The sequence below is a fragment of the Monodon monoceros genome, unplaced genomic scaffold, assembly GCF_005190385.1.
Source record: "Monodon monoceros isolate NGI ecotype Baffin Bay Population unplaced genomic scaffold, NGI_Narwhal_1 Super_Scaffold_13, whole genome shotgun sequence".
In the NCBI taxonomy this organism is placed as follows: domain Eukaryota; kingdom Metazoa; phylum Chordata; class Mammalia; order Artiodactyla; family Monodontidae; genus Monodon; species Monodon monoceros.
In genome coordinates, this window is record NW_021703769.1 from 61,215,794 (window position 1) to 61,230,489 (window position 14,696).

The following is a 14,696-nucleotide window of genomic DNA, read 5'->3' on the forward strand; positions in this document are numbered from 1 at the left end:
GGAGGGATTTTTTTCCATTGGAGTCTATCATAACTAATTTGCCAGGAAGCACCAGGTAAGGCCAAAAGGAATACATACGTAGCAGCTGTTGATTAACATTTAATCTAAAAAGAGCTTATCTTTTATGGTTCTGTGTGCTCATGGCTGTCATTTTCTCTTGAGGTTTGAAATTTCAAATTTTATTTTTTTAAATTAATTAATTCATTTATTTATTTTTGGCTGCGTTGGGTCTTCGTTGCTGTGCGTGGGCTTTCTCTAGTTGCGGCGAGTGCGGGCTGCTCTTCGTTGTGGTGCGCGGGATCCTCATTGCGGTGGCTTCTCCTTGCTGCGGAGCAGGGGCCCTAGGCATGCAGGCTTCAGTAGCTGTGGCACGAGTGCTTAGTAGTGGCTCGCAGGCTCTAGAGCGCAGGCTCAGTAGTTGTGGTGCACGGGCTTAGTTGCTCCGTGGCATGTGGGACCTTCCCGGACCAGGGAATGAACCCGTGTCCCCTGCATTGGCAGGCGGATTCTTAACCCCTGTGCCACCAGGGAAGACCCTGAAATTTCTAAGTAATTTTATATTTCACTATGTAATTCTGTGTTAAAACATAGAGCCTAAAAGGAATGAAATGTTATCAGCCCCAGGGGTCCCGGTATAGAGTATAACATTGCCCCATGGATGGGAAGTTGTCTAGAGAGATGAAAGTTATCACAACACAAAAATATTCTTCAATGAGACGACTATTTAGGAAATCAGACCCCACTGAAACATCTTTCTCTGGTCTGCATCACTGTTGCCCTCCGACTCAAAGGCTTCACCTTGCCAACTACTGGGTGTCAACATCCATTGTCTTGATACAAACACAACGAAGTGGCAGCTCTGCAAAACTGTTGATTTCCCTGAAGGTGCAATGTCACATGTCCATGCCCTCTGAAAGGCCACAGAAAGTCAGATCAATTCACAACCAAATATCAGAGAGTCATCGGGAAAAGTAACATAACAGGGGCTTTGAGGCACTGTGCTAAACGCCAAATAAGTAAAAGCCCGTGGCAAAAGTGGTGATCTCTCCAATAAGTCTGCAAAAATTATCCTCTTACCCTACACTGCAGAAATCAAGCATGACATGAAGAATGGTGTCTTATGCTCTCACATGGTTCTGTCCAAAAAAAACTTAAGGCAAAAAAATGAATTAATTTTATACTCAATCTAAGAATTAGCATCTAGTTGAAATTACCACCAAATTCCTATTACATGTAAAATAAATAAGTCTGTGTTCATAATTTGCAGTGTCATTTTTCAAGTCCGTCAAGCCCCCTTCCCCCTTAATCTACAGTGCCTGTTTTAAGTGATTTTTTTCTGGAACCAATTATTTTCAGATAGTCAAAACGTCCTTCATTTCATGCCATCCAGCTCAGTTAGTGTATGAAGGTTTCATAGCAAAATGTTAATGGTGGTGATCTCTGGGTGATAGAATTATGGGTGCTGGTATATTCTCTTTTGCTTAAATATATGTTTTACTTTTTCTAGAATCAATATATAAGATTCAAGTTTTTTTAAAGTTACACATATATATTTTAAGAGCACTATGGCAGTGCTTCACTGTCACTCCCCTCTTCCTCTTTGCTAACGAAATTTTCTTTCATTCTGGTATTCAGATAAAATGTGCTTAGTGGGAGCTCCCTCAGCTCCAGGAAAGAACCAGGAATAGTCCAAACCAATCATAAATGTTCCAGTCCTCTTTGCCAATGATTGGTTTAGAGGTTGGCATGTGACCAAGTTTTAGCCAATCAGGCATAAGGGATGCCTGCTGAGAAGCTTCTGGAAAAGGTTTTCCTCTCTGATAAAAAAGAGACATAGGAAAAAAACCTAACCCTCCACGTCCTTCATGCTTTTGGATATTATCACATGAGGATGTGATGCCTGGAGCTATGGCTGCCATCTTGTGACCATAAGGAAGTAGCCAAGAAAATTCCAAAAAAGTCTGGTTTTGAGCTGCTGAATTAGCTAAGCCTGAAATAATCAACCTTCAGACTATTTGCTATGTGAGGTAATAAATTCCCGTTGTTTAAGCAACTTTAATTGGTTGCTATGTTTCTCGCAAGCAAAAGCACCCCAAATGATACAAGCACTGTAACTTTGTGATGTTCGGCTTCGCAAAGAGGTGTGTGAACCACCATTTTATACTTTTCCATTAAGGGAGACCACAAATGATTTTTTTTCACAAAAACACGTACCTAACTCCAAGAGTCATCACTTTAAAACCTGAGATTTTATCTCCACAACCCTCTTTGCAAGGCTCCATATTCTGGCCTTTGGAGGTAATGGTAGTCTCTCGTCTGGAGTGGTCCAGCTTGAGTCACACCTGCGGGGTTTGGCTAACCCTGTCAGTAACCTTTGGGGAACTTATACCTGAGCCCCTCTACTTTGGGGGGTTATATCTCCTAGGCACATCTGGATCTCTGCCCTCAGGAGCTTCCAAAACTGGGCTTCTTTCAATTCCCAACTCAGAACATTCCTGGAGGAAGATATTCCAGGGGTTGCAAAGTCAAACACAGGGGCCAGGCAGTTAACACAAACAAGTGCATCAGGCCAGGTGAGAACTGGGGAACTGGAGAACTCATACCGCCTCTAAAGGGGCAGCTGACAGGTGGGATCACATGTTGCCAGACGTTCCAATACTTTCAAAACAACCTAGAAATCTGGCTTTTTATGTACAATCTCCAAATTTTTAAAAAGTTGGCAACTAATTTAGGTATCCTTAAAACTCCATGTGGTGGAGAAGAGTATGGAGGTTCCTTAAAAAACTAAAAATAGAACTACCATACGACCCAGCAATCCCACTGCTGGGCATATACCCTGAGAACACCATAATTCAAAAAGAGTCATGTACCACAATGTTCATTGCAGCTCTATTTACAATAGCCAGGACATGGAAGCAACCTAAGTGTCCATCATCGGATGAATGGATAAAGAAGATGTGCCACATATATACAATGGAATATTACTCAGCCATAAAAAGAAATGAAATTGAGATATTTGTAGTGAGGTGGATGGACCTAGAGTCTGTCGCACAGAGTGAAGTAAGTCAGAAAGAGAAAAACAAATACCGTATGCTAACACATATATATGGAATCTAAGAAAAAAAAAAAGGTCATGAAGAGCTTGGGGTAAGAGGGGAATAAAGACAGACCTACTAGAGAACGGACTTGAGGATATGGGGAGAGGGAAGGGTAAGCTGTGACAAAGTGAGAGAGTGGCATGAACATATATATATACACTACCAAATGTAAAATAGATAGCTAGTGGGAAGCAGCCACATAGCACAGGGAGATCAGCTGGGTGCTTTGTGACCACCTAGAGGGGTGGGATAGGGAGGGTGGGAGGGAGGGAGATGCAAGAGGGAAGAGATATGGGAACATATGTATATGTATAACTGATTCACTTTGTTATAAAGCAGAAACTAACACACCATTATAAAGCAATTATACTCCAATAAAGATGTTAAAAAAAATAAAAATAAAATACTCCACGTGGACCACACCAAACTTATCTGAGGGCTGGATCCAGCCTACCAGTTGCCGGCTTACAACCTCTAGACTATTCGCACCTAAAAATCACATAACAATTGTGCACAGCTTTAAAACTGCCAAAGCTCTTTTCTGTTGCCCTTTCCCAAGTGTAAGGAGGGCAGAACTCCTGTATCTCAAGACCAGATCCATTTATACGAGGAGGTATTCCATTTATGGGAAGAGGCATGAGGGAACTTTCTGGAACTATTTCCCATCTTGGTCTGGGTGGTGATTATACAACTGTAGACATGTAAAAATTAATTTTATGCTGGACACTGAATTTGTACACTTTTTGCATTCTACTGTATGTATGTTCTACCTCAGTAAAAGTTATTAATGATAGTAATAATACATAAACATGGAGGTAATATGCAAAGGTCTTCAGTGTGGAAAAGCCTGTTTTACAATCTTCACCACAAGCTGAGAGATGGATCCTATCACTCTCTTTTCACAGATGAGGAAACTGAGGCTGGAGATGAAAAGACATTTGCATAGGATCCCGCAGGGTGTGAGTGACAGCTGGTTGCAAATCCACATCTGGTTGGCTCAGCCCCAGGGCTGTTCCCCACCCACTTCCCTTCCCAGGTGAGAGCATCCTACCATTTTCCAGACAGCTGGCCTGCCCAGGGCCTCGGGCAGCCCAGGGGGGACAGCGAGCTCTGGAGCGGAAGCCAGAGTGGGCCCATGCCCATATTTGCCCAAGCTATCTGCCCTCCTTTGCCCTCCCGGGCCGCAAACACAGATGTTCAGTTTGCTTTTTCCCTTTTTCAGTCACAGCCCTCCTGAGGCCCAGTGCTGCCTGCCAAACTCCGCATTCTTGGCGAGAACTGCAGTCAGGCAGGACAGGAGGGGCCCGGGGAGTGACTGTAAGCAGCCCTGGTGGGCTCCCTGGAGGAGGAGGAGCTCCATGCACCCACGGGCGGCTCACCTTGCAGCATGCTCCGGTAGGCCGTGTCGGCGATTGCATAGATGTGGGGGGGCATCTCGTGCCGCTTCTTGCCCTTGTACATGTCGATGATCTTCTCCGAGTAGATGGGCAGCTGCTTGTAGGGGTTCACCACCACGCAGAAGAGGCCCGAGTACGTCTGCCAAACAGAGAACCCATCTTATTTCCAGAACCCAGCAGGGACGAGAGCTTGGACAAACAGCCCGTGGGGTCCGGCCATGAGAACACCCACCACGGCCTGCATTGTCTGAGCACCACCGTGTGCATTTTCTCACTTCACCCTCACAGTGGCAGCCTTAGACAGATGCGCTCAGAGTCTCATTTTAGAGATGGGGAAACTGAGGCTCAGAGTCCTAGTGGGAACCTCTTGGCATCACTGTCTCTGGATATAGGGGAAGAGGAGCAAGGGGCAAGACTGGATTTCTAGGGCACCTGTGTTATAGTTTATAAGTTCTGCGTTCAGATCCCAGCTCCACTCTCACCACTGTTGCTTCACCTCCCTGAGCCTCGCGGGCTTAAATAACATCTACCACTTCTGGAGCATCTACTGTGCGCCGGCCACTGAGCTAAGCACTTCACGGTCGTCTTCTTCTTTAATCCGCACATCCACCCTGTGACAGGGATACTATGATTTCCCTGCTGCCCAGTTGACAGATGAGGAAACTGAGGCTCAGTGAGGTCACCAGGTCACACAGCTGCTGGGGAATTCGGAACTAAAATCGCGACTGCTAACCCCAGAGCTCATACTCTCGACCATGAACAAAGCACACACTCCCTTGTCTCTAAAATGGTGATGAACACAGCTGCCCTTAAATAGGAATGGTCCTGACACGTTACAACACAGATGAACCTTGGCAACATTACACTGAATGAAAGAAGTCAGACTCAGAAGGTCACGTATCACGTGGTTCCATTTATATGAAATGCCCAGAACAGGCAAATCCACAGAAACAGAAAGCAGATCTCTGGTTTCCAGGGACTGCAGAAATGGGGGAATTGGAGTGACGGCTAGCTGGAATGGGTTTCTTTGGGGGGTTATAAAAATGTTCTGGAACCAGACAGTGGTGGTAGTAGCGCTACACTGCGAGTGTATTACTGCCACTGAATTGTTTCCTTTAAACTGATGAATATGGTGAATCCATATTATCACAATTTTTTTTAAAAAAGTCAGGAATTCCCTGGCAGTCCAGTGGTTAGGACTCGGGGCTTCCACTGCTCGGGGCCCGGGTTCAATCCCTGGTTGGGGAACTAAGATCCCGCAAGCCACATGGCACAGCCAAAAAAATAAATTAATATTAAAAAATTGTCCTATATGTATACGTACAGCTGATTCACTTTGTTATAAAGCAGAAACTAACGCACCATTGTAAAGCAATTATACTCCAATAAAGATGTAAAATAAAAAAATTGTCCTGCCCTACCAAGCACAGAGGAGCGTGTGAAAATGAACAGAACAGGGAGGGGGCGTGAAGAGGCTCGCACACCCTGCCGTGCTGTGCCTGGGGGAGGCGCTGTCCTGGTTCTTACTGTACGCTGGCCTTTCCCATGGGCTGAGGTCACAGCCCAGGAGGGAGGCACCAACCTGTCCCACAGGAACTGCTTTTCCAAACAACAACATCAGTGCTGCCCAAGGCTCCGATGGCCAGGAAGCATGTCTTCCCTCCAGCTCCCCCGAGAAGTGACTAAAGGAGGAGGAACAGATATTCCATCACTGGGTTTCACTCAGAGCAGTGATCAAAGTCACTTTCACTTGACCAAAGTCACCCAGCAAGACCCTGGCAGCACTGAGCTCCAACTTGGCCCACTCCGAGGATTGGACACTGTCCATAAGGCTGTGGACCTATCCCTGTCCTACAGAAACAATAGATCATTTGTTCATTCATTTACTCATTCATTCATTCATTCATTCTGTGTATGCCCTAACACTGTGCAAGGCTCTGGGGTTATACTGGAAGACAAAACACACAAGGTCCTGCCCACAAAGGGCTTTCAGTCATGCTGGCAACTGGTTGAAGAGTGGGAGCCTCCCTCCAGGGCACCATTTGCTAAGGGACAATAACGATGAGAGTTGGGCCCGGGCACAGGGAGAATGATGTTCCTGAAAAGGTACAGGACTGGTGGGGGAGGGAGGGAGTAATTCCCCAGGTTCTCACCACTCCCCAAAAAGGGCAAGAGTGAGGTCAACATAAGGCTTATCTAAACATCCATCAGCCACTTATTGAGCACCTACTGTATACCAGCTCTGTGTTAGATGCTGGAGACAAATAAGTCAATGATCATTCCTGCCCTCAAAAAGCCCCAGATCAAAAGGGAGACAAGGATGTTCAAAAATAACATCATAAGAACAAGGATGGAGCCCAGCGTATTATGGGAGCAAGGAAGAGAGGGCCCTAACCCACATGGGGGTGCTCAGAGAAACTTCAGTGGGGAGGTACTCCCAGCACTGAGACTTAACAGATAAGGTGCTAACCAGCTCAGGTATACAGTGGGTGCTCACTAAATGCCTGCTAAATGAATGCCTGAGGGGTCAGTTAATTACAAAGCTTCCCTGGAGCAGTGGCAGTGCTGCCTTTGTCTCTGTGACCCGGGGCCTTGCACTGGTCCGCACATAGTAGGTGCTCAATAGACATCCATTGAACAGGTGGCAAAGCTGTTCCAGAGCAGGGCCTGTGTGTCTTGTTCATCTGTGTCCTGGTCCCCAGCTTGGGGCCTCCATGGAGTAAGTGCCCAACAAACGATCGATCATTTGAATGAAGGCCAACCAAGCCCTACCTCCTCTTCAGGCCTCAACTCCACCTCCAGCTCCTCTCAGGCCATGCCCACTGCCACTGCCATGTCCCTTCCAGAATGTGTCATTTACAACCCTAACCACCCCTCCAGGGACCTGGAGGCAGTAAAGGGCAGTGGTTAAGAGTATAGGATCGACTACCAAGGAATTGTTGGAGTTCTCATTCTGCTACTTCTTGGCTGTGTGTCCCTGGGCAAGTCTCTTAGCCTCTCTGAGCCTCAGTTATCCTCATCTGCAAAGTGGGCAGGTGTAATAGGAGCTCCTTCATTGGTTTGCTGTGAGATAGCCCTCATGAAACATTTAGCACAGTACCTGGTATGTAATAGGGGCTCAATAAATGTTAGTGACCATCCAGTGCTCCCTTTGTTTCATGATGATGAAAACCTTGCCACCTTGGAAACTTCACATGGAATGTCCTCTCTCCCTGGAACACTTCTCCCTGATCTTCCCAGAGCCATTTCCATCTGCTCTTTCAGGGCTCAGTCTAAATGGCCCTCCTGGACTGCAAGCTGCACACCAGCGTATATCTAGCACCCAGCACAGGGCCAGGCACATAGCAGACACTCAGTAAATATTTGCTGAATACAATGAATAAAAGAAAGAAGGGAGGGAGTGAGGGGAGGAGGAAGGAAGGAAGGCATGGCTCTCCCAACTCCATCATCAGCTTCTGAAGGAGAAATATCACCTTCCCCCTGTTTGCCTAGGACACCTCCTGGTGCTATGTACACAGCAAGCACTTAATCCATGCCTCCAGACAGATCTGAATCTCTGTCCAGTTCAGCACATCTTTCCGGGGCACAGTGGCCCTACAGGAAGGACTAGGAAGGCAGTAGCACACCCCACACAGAAGCTGGGCTTCAGCATCTCAAGTCTCAATCTCCATTGCTCCAACTTGGTTGGTCTCACCTGACCCAGCCCACCCGCACTTGATTGTGCTTCTGCTTCCCCATCCCCACAGGCCCCTTTCCAGCTGGTCAAGTTCAGGTTTCAACATCCCCGCTTCCCATGTCCCAGCCGGCATCTCAGGGCCCGGTGCCACAGCAGGTCCCAGCTGCAGGCCAAGGGTTTCCCTCTTGTGACCGTATTAGGAAGTGAGTCCACTTTTTCCCTAACACTTTATATGGTCAGCCGTGGAGCCCTGAGCTCCCAAGGCCTCTGGCAGAAATGAGGAACAGTGGGGGAAGGTGGAAGAGATGCAGGCTTTAAGTCACAGAGGACTGGTTGAACCTCAGCCTTGCCCTCATTGCCTGTGTGACTTGAGCAAGAGGCCAAACCCCTGAGCTTCTTCTTTCCCATCTATAAAACAATGGATAACCATACTTTCTTTACCAGGTTGTAGTGCAATGCCATGACTTTCTGAACATGTATCCTAGAGAAAGACCTGGTCCATCAAGAATGTGATCTGCTACAGCCTTGATTTTAAAGGGCAAAAAAGACTAGAAACAACCTAAATGTCCATCAGTGGGAGACTGGCTCAATAACTATGGTACACTGCCCTTTAAAGGAATACATATGTATGTATACAAATATACATATATTTGCCTCTATATGTATAAAATATTACTGGAACGCTACATAAGGAACTGGTGACCATGGTTTCTCTAAGGAGGGGAACCAGAAGGTGAGGAATGGGGTTGAAAGGAAAAGTTCTAAAATACCCTTATATACTATTTTATTTACTATTTGCATGTGTTGTCTATTTAAAAAAAATGTTTTAAGTCTGAGTGGTTAGACAGTTGTGAACAGACACAAGAAAAAGCCACAAATAAATACATAAATAAGAAATTCCCCATTTCCCCCTCCCCGCCAGACCCTGACAACCACCATTCTACTCTCTGATTCTCTGAGTTTGACTATTTTAGATTCTCATGTAAATGGGATCCTGCGGGATTTTCCCCTCTCTTTGGCTTATTTCACTCAGCATAATGTCCTCCAGGTTCTTCCATGTTGTTACAAATGGCAGGATCTCCTTCTGTTTTAAAGCAGGGTTATTACATTGTATGGTGTATCTACCACCTTTCCTTCATCCATTCATCGTTGTAGAATCTATGTTACATATCTGCATCCAGCTCAAGTGTGCCTTATCTTCCTCCCCTCAGTTATCAATCAGCCTCAGGGAGAGGACTGGGCCCTGTGACTCTCAGCATCCCACAGAGAGGGAAGCAGGGGAGCCTGATCCGGTCCCTCCCCAGGCAAGTCTCGTCACCTCTCTGCCTCGGTCACCTCGTGCGCAGGGTGGGATGTGAGCTTCACTCTCGCCAGAGAGCTGGGACCTGGGATGGTAGCCAGTACAAGCAAGGCCCACCTCTTCACTGAGTTCCCTGCGCCTGAAACCCTTGTCTCATCTCCCAGCCCAACACCAGGGACAGAGCCGACTGCTAAGCAGTCATGAAAAATCCCAGGCAGAGAGAAGCCAGCCAACAACAACAGCCAAGATAGCAAGAGAGTGCTGGACCAGGGATCAGAGCCACATGCACGCCCCACATGTGCCATCAATGATCTGTGGCAGCTCAGGCAAGAACCTGCATCTCCAAGATTAGGAGACGGGACCCTCTGGCTTCTACCTCTTCCAGACCCGAGAGGACAAGACATCAGCCAGGACCTGAGCAAAAGTGCCTTGTTCGAAATGAGCCTTGCAGAATGGAAGGGAAAGTTCTCTTCTTTATCAAGGGCAAAGTCGGGCACGGCCAGCTGCCTGAGCATCACCTGCCACCCACCTGTAATAAGGGCTGCGCCTTCCGCTATCATGCGCCGGGTGAATAACTTGCTGTGCCCCCCATCTCCACCCCTGTCCTCTTTATCTCCTCTGTCACGGACAACAGTTTCTATTTAAGTGATTAAACTGACCAGAAAGGAACGAGACAGGAGTGGACGTGTGGTCACAAGACTGAAAGGCTTTTCATCTAATCTGTCCAGAGAAGCGTAGCAGGAATTTGAAGATTTGATTCATTTTTTAATCTGCTGTCGGAAGATAGTCTGGGTCTTGGGACCTTCATAAGCCCCTCATTTTTCCTGATTTCTATTTTGGGCTCAAACATTTGTGTCAGAGCATAGCAGACGAGATTCATATCCAGGCCCATCCTTGACCTCCTTGGATGAAGATGACTCATCTTGGACAGGAGACCCGCTCCCCTCTTGCTCCCTGCAGATTGGTGTCCTTAGAAATATCCACTCTGTACCAAGAGCCCCAGGTTGATAATGCTTCCAAACAAGGAGTTCGACAAAAGGGACTTTCCCTGCTTAGTTAGAGAGCATCTTAGACTATCCTTACAGGGTCTTTAGTACCCTGAGCCTCAGCTTTAATTAGCACAACATCCACTGAATGAAGTATGCTCGTCCCGTCTTACAGACTAACATACTTCATTCAGTGGATGTTGTACTAATTAAATGAGATAGAGAGGAGGCATTTATAGAATTATGAGTTGCTCCCCCATTCTCCCTTGGCTCTTTAAAAAAAAAAAAACCCATTGTAACCCCCTCTGAACAATCCATAAGAAGAATAGATCATTAATTATGGTACATCCATAGGATAGGTCACAAAGCCCATAAAGGGACATTTTGGGGTTATGAATGAGCAATGGGGATGCTCATCACTGACTTGTACGTAGAAAGAAGAGCAGGTCCCCAGCCTAGGTGCACAGGCTTTTCAATATGTAAACACGCACTATTCTCACATAGAAACACCGGGAATGCACCAACATCTTATCAGCTGTTATCTCTGGGGGAGGACTGATTTTTGTGTTAACTGTGCTTTTCTGAATTTTCCAAATCTTCTGGAATAAATGTGCCTTATTTTCCTAATTAGGAAAAAAGTCTGCAGGACAATTTTAGAGATGACAAGGGAGTTTTGTAATTTTCACATGGTAAAACACAAAGGGCGGGACCAGAGGGCCTAAAGATGGAGGTGACTGTTTCCATAAGTTTGCAAAGAATCCAAGAACATCTGTCTGGTAATAACAAAAATGACCATAACAGCAACAAAACTAATAAAAACAACACCTAGCATGTTGAGTGCCTACAACATGCCAGGAAGCATGCCAAGTGCTTTCTTTTCAGAGTAACCCAGCCTATGAGGCTGGTACTATTCTTGTGTTCATTTTACAGAGAAGGAAACAAAATTTCAGAGAAATTAGATAACTTGCCCAAGGGATTAACATACCCTTTCTGAGAGGCAAGATAGACAAAGGCTGGACTGGGGGACCCTCTGCCCACCAGTTTGGCTTAATGGGGTTACCATGTCCTTCTATATCCTGGGGAGCTGGCCCACCCCACAAGGAACCTGTACCCCTGAGTCACACATCATCTGGTCCAGACTGTCCCACAGAGCTTTCTGTAGTGATAGGAATGTTCTACACTTGTGCTGTCACAGGTATACAGCAGCCACTAGACACAGGTGGCTGTTGTGCATTTAACATGAAGCCCAGTACAAGTGAAGAAGTGAACTTTTAAGAATTGATGCTTAATTAGTTTACATCTAAATTTAGTTAGCCACATGTGGCCGGTGGCTACCATATTGGACAGGGCAGCTCTAGTGCACTCTGGTCTGCACAGTTAACCCAGAGGAGTCCAGGTCAATCTATGCGTTCCCATTTGGGACAGGGAAGGCCTCCACCAAACCTCACCAAGATCCTCATGTCTCCTACCTACTTGACTGCCAGGATGGACCAGCCTTCCCAAGGAGGTTAAGAGCTCTTCTTTATTTCCAAGATGGAGGGAGGGCAGGGAACTACTTCACTGAAATCTGTTGAGCACCGACCAAGCGCCTATGGGATTACATGGAATCTTTGGATCTCCTTTACGTGGGGAGGGTGATTGTTCTCATTTTGCAGATGGGAAAACTGAGGCTTCAAGAGGTGAAATAACCTGTTCGCCACTATGTCACAGAACTAGGTAGGGCAAGGTGAATGGGAACCCAGGTCTGGACGATTCCATCCCACCATGCAGCCTCTCTCAGTGAAAACTTCAGCCTCCCAACCTGCACCCCGAAGACATCTCCAAGCCTCTCCCTTCCCTCAGGGGTGCAGGAAGCCAGCAAGAAGTGACTGGCTGCCCCAAGATACTCACGTATATGAGTCCTGAGAAGTACCTCTCCCTCAGGTTGTGCAGCACGGAGGCTTCATTGAGACACGTCAGCTCTGCCATGTCCTCCACCTTGGAGAACTTGGGCGGGTTCATCTTCTGGATATCATCTTTGCCGACCGTGACCTTCTTGCCATTCTCCACTAGCTCCACGATCACCTCATCCCCCTTCTCCTCCTTGATGCTGGCCGCCTCGAAGCCCTGCTTCTCCGAAGGGACCCACACCAGCTTCCTGGCGGCCCAGTCAGCCTGGGCCAGTGGGTTGTTGATGAAGTTTTTGTCTACAAAGAGGAACTTCTCGTCATCACTGAGCTGGTCCTTCTGTGCCATGGTGCCTGGTTGATCCCCTGGGGAATAAGGCCACAGGGTCAGAATTAGACCAGAACCAAGCCCTAAAGACAGATAAAGCCCTCACCTCATCATGTCTGGGAATGCAGTCTGCAGAAACATTCCATAGAGTACAAAGGTGTTCCCTGTAGGACGGTTTATGTTGTCAAAAAGTGGAAACAACCCAAAGGCCCTTCAGTAAAGGATCTCCAGGGGCTTCCCTGGTGGTGCACTGGTTAAGAATTTACCTGCCAGTGGTTGAGAATCTACCTGCTAAGGCAGGGGACACAGGTTCGAGCCCTGGTCTGGGAGGATCCCACATGCCGCGGAGCAACTAGGCCCGTGAGCCACAACTACTGAGCCTGCGCGTCTGGAGCCTGTGCTCCGCAACAAGAGAGGCCGCAATAGTGAGAGGCCCACACACTGCGATGAAGATTGCCTCCCGCTTGCCACAACTAGAGGAAGCCCTCGCACAGAAACGAAGACCCAACACAACAATAATTAATTAATTAATAAACTCCTACCCCCAACATCTTCAAAAAAAAAAAAAGAATCTACCTGCCAATGCAAGGGACACGGGTTCGAGCCCTGCTCCAGGAAGATCCCACATGCCGCAGAGCAACTAAGCCTGTGCACCACAACTACTGAGCCTATGCTCAAGAGCCCGCGAGCCACAACTACTGAGCCCGCGTGCCACAACTACTGAGCCCACGTGCCACAACTACTGAGCCCACGTGCCACAGCTACTGAAGTCTGCGTGCCTACAGCCCGTGCTCCGCAACAAGAGAAGCCACCACAATGAGAAGCCCGCGCACTGCAACAAAGAGTAGCCCCCACTCACTGCAACTAGAGAAAGCCCGTGCAGCAAAGAAGACCCAACGCAGCCAAAAATAAAAACAAACAAATAAATAAATAAATTTATTAAAAAAAAAAAAAGAAAAGGATCTCCATCATTGCCTGTTGTCCATCAACATGGCATGGGTACATAAACCATTATATTTTCATACAATGAAATGCTATCCAGGGGTTAAGATGCAAGAAGTATGTCGAGGTGTGTTGACACAGGAAGATATCCAAGTCTTAGAGTTTACTGTAAAAATAAAAGGGGGGTCCTTAAATGGTTAAACAGAGAATTATCATATGATCCAACAATCCCATTCCTGGGTATATACCCAAGAGAAATGAAAACATACCTCCACACAAAAACTCATAAGTGAATGTTCATAGAAGCATTATTTCTAATAGCCAAGGAGTGTCAAAAAAAAACCAAAAACCCCAAATGTCCATCAACAGATGAATGGATAAATAAAATGTGGCCTCTCCATATAATGGTATATTATTCAGCCATAAAAAGGAATGGGGTACTGGTATACACTGAGCATTAATGAATCTTGAAAACACTATACTAAGTAAAAGAATCTAGTCACAGAGGGACCACATATTATATGATTCCACTTACCCAAAATGTCCAGAATAGGCAAATCCATAGAGACAGAAAGTAGATTAGTGGTTGCCAACAGCTGGGAGAGAATTAGAGGGTGACAGCAAAGGGGTGCAGGGTTTCTTTTTGGGGTAATGAAAATGTTCTAGAATGTACTGCAATGATGGATGCACAATTCTGTGAATATGCTAAAAGCCATTCAATTGTACAGTTTAAATGGGTGAATTGTATGGTATTTAAATTATATCTCAATAAAACTGTTTAAAAATGAAATATAGGGAATATTGTAAAATAGTAGGTATAATAACTCATTTTATTTAAAAATATATAGAATCCATATAGACAGAATGACTGGAGAAATATGCACTTATCAATGTAGTTATGAAGGGCTTTTTACTTTTTATGGGTTTTTTTGCCAATTTTTTATTGTGGTAAAATATACAAAGTATACTATCTTACTCATTTTATGACACTAAGTTCAGTGACGTTAAGTACATTCATATTGTTGTGCAAGTATCACCACCATCCAGCTCCAGAACTCTTTTCATCTTGCAAAACTGAGACTC

At 46.1% G+C, this 14,696-nt stretch overlaps 1 protein-coding gene across 4 annotated transcripts in view; it reads right to left on the minus strand.

The window, feature by feature from the left end:
* Positions 1-14,696, minus strand: part of MYH11 (myosin heavy chain 11) — a 128,743-nt gene that overhangs the window by 98,600 nt on the left and 15,447 nt on the right. For all 4 annotated transcript variants that reach the window (XM_029219592.1, XM_029219595.1, XM_029219594.1 and 1 more), the window contains exons 2-3: positions 12,348-12,709; positions 4,478-4,634 (exon numbers count right to left, since the gene is read on the minus strand). In XM_029219592.1, coding sequence (XP_029075425.1) covers positions 4,478-4,634; positions 12,348-12,692 — 502 coding nt within the window. In that variant the 5' untranslated portion in view covers positions 12,693-12,709. The remainder of the gene's footprint in view (positions 1-4,477; positions 4,635-12,347; positions 12,710-14,696) is intronic.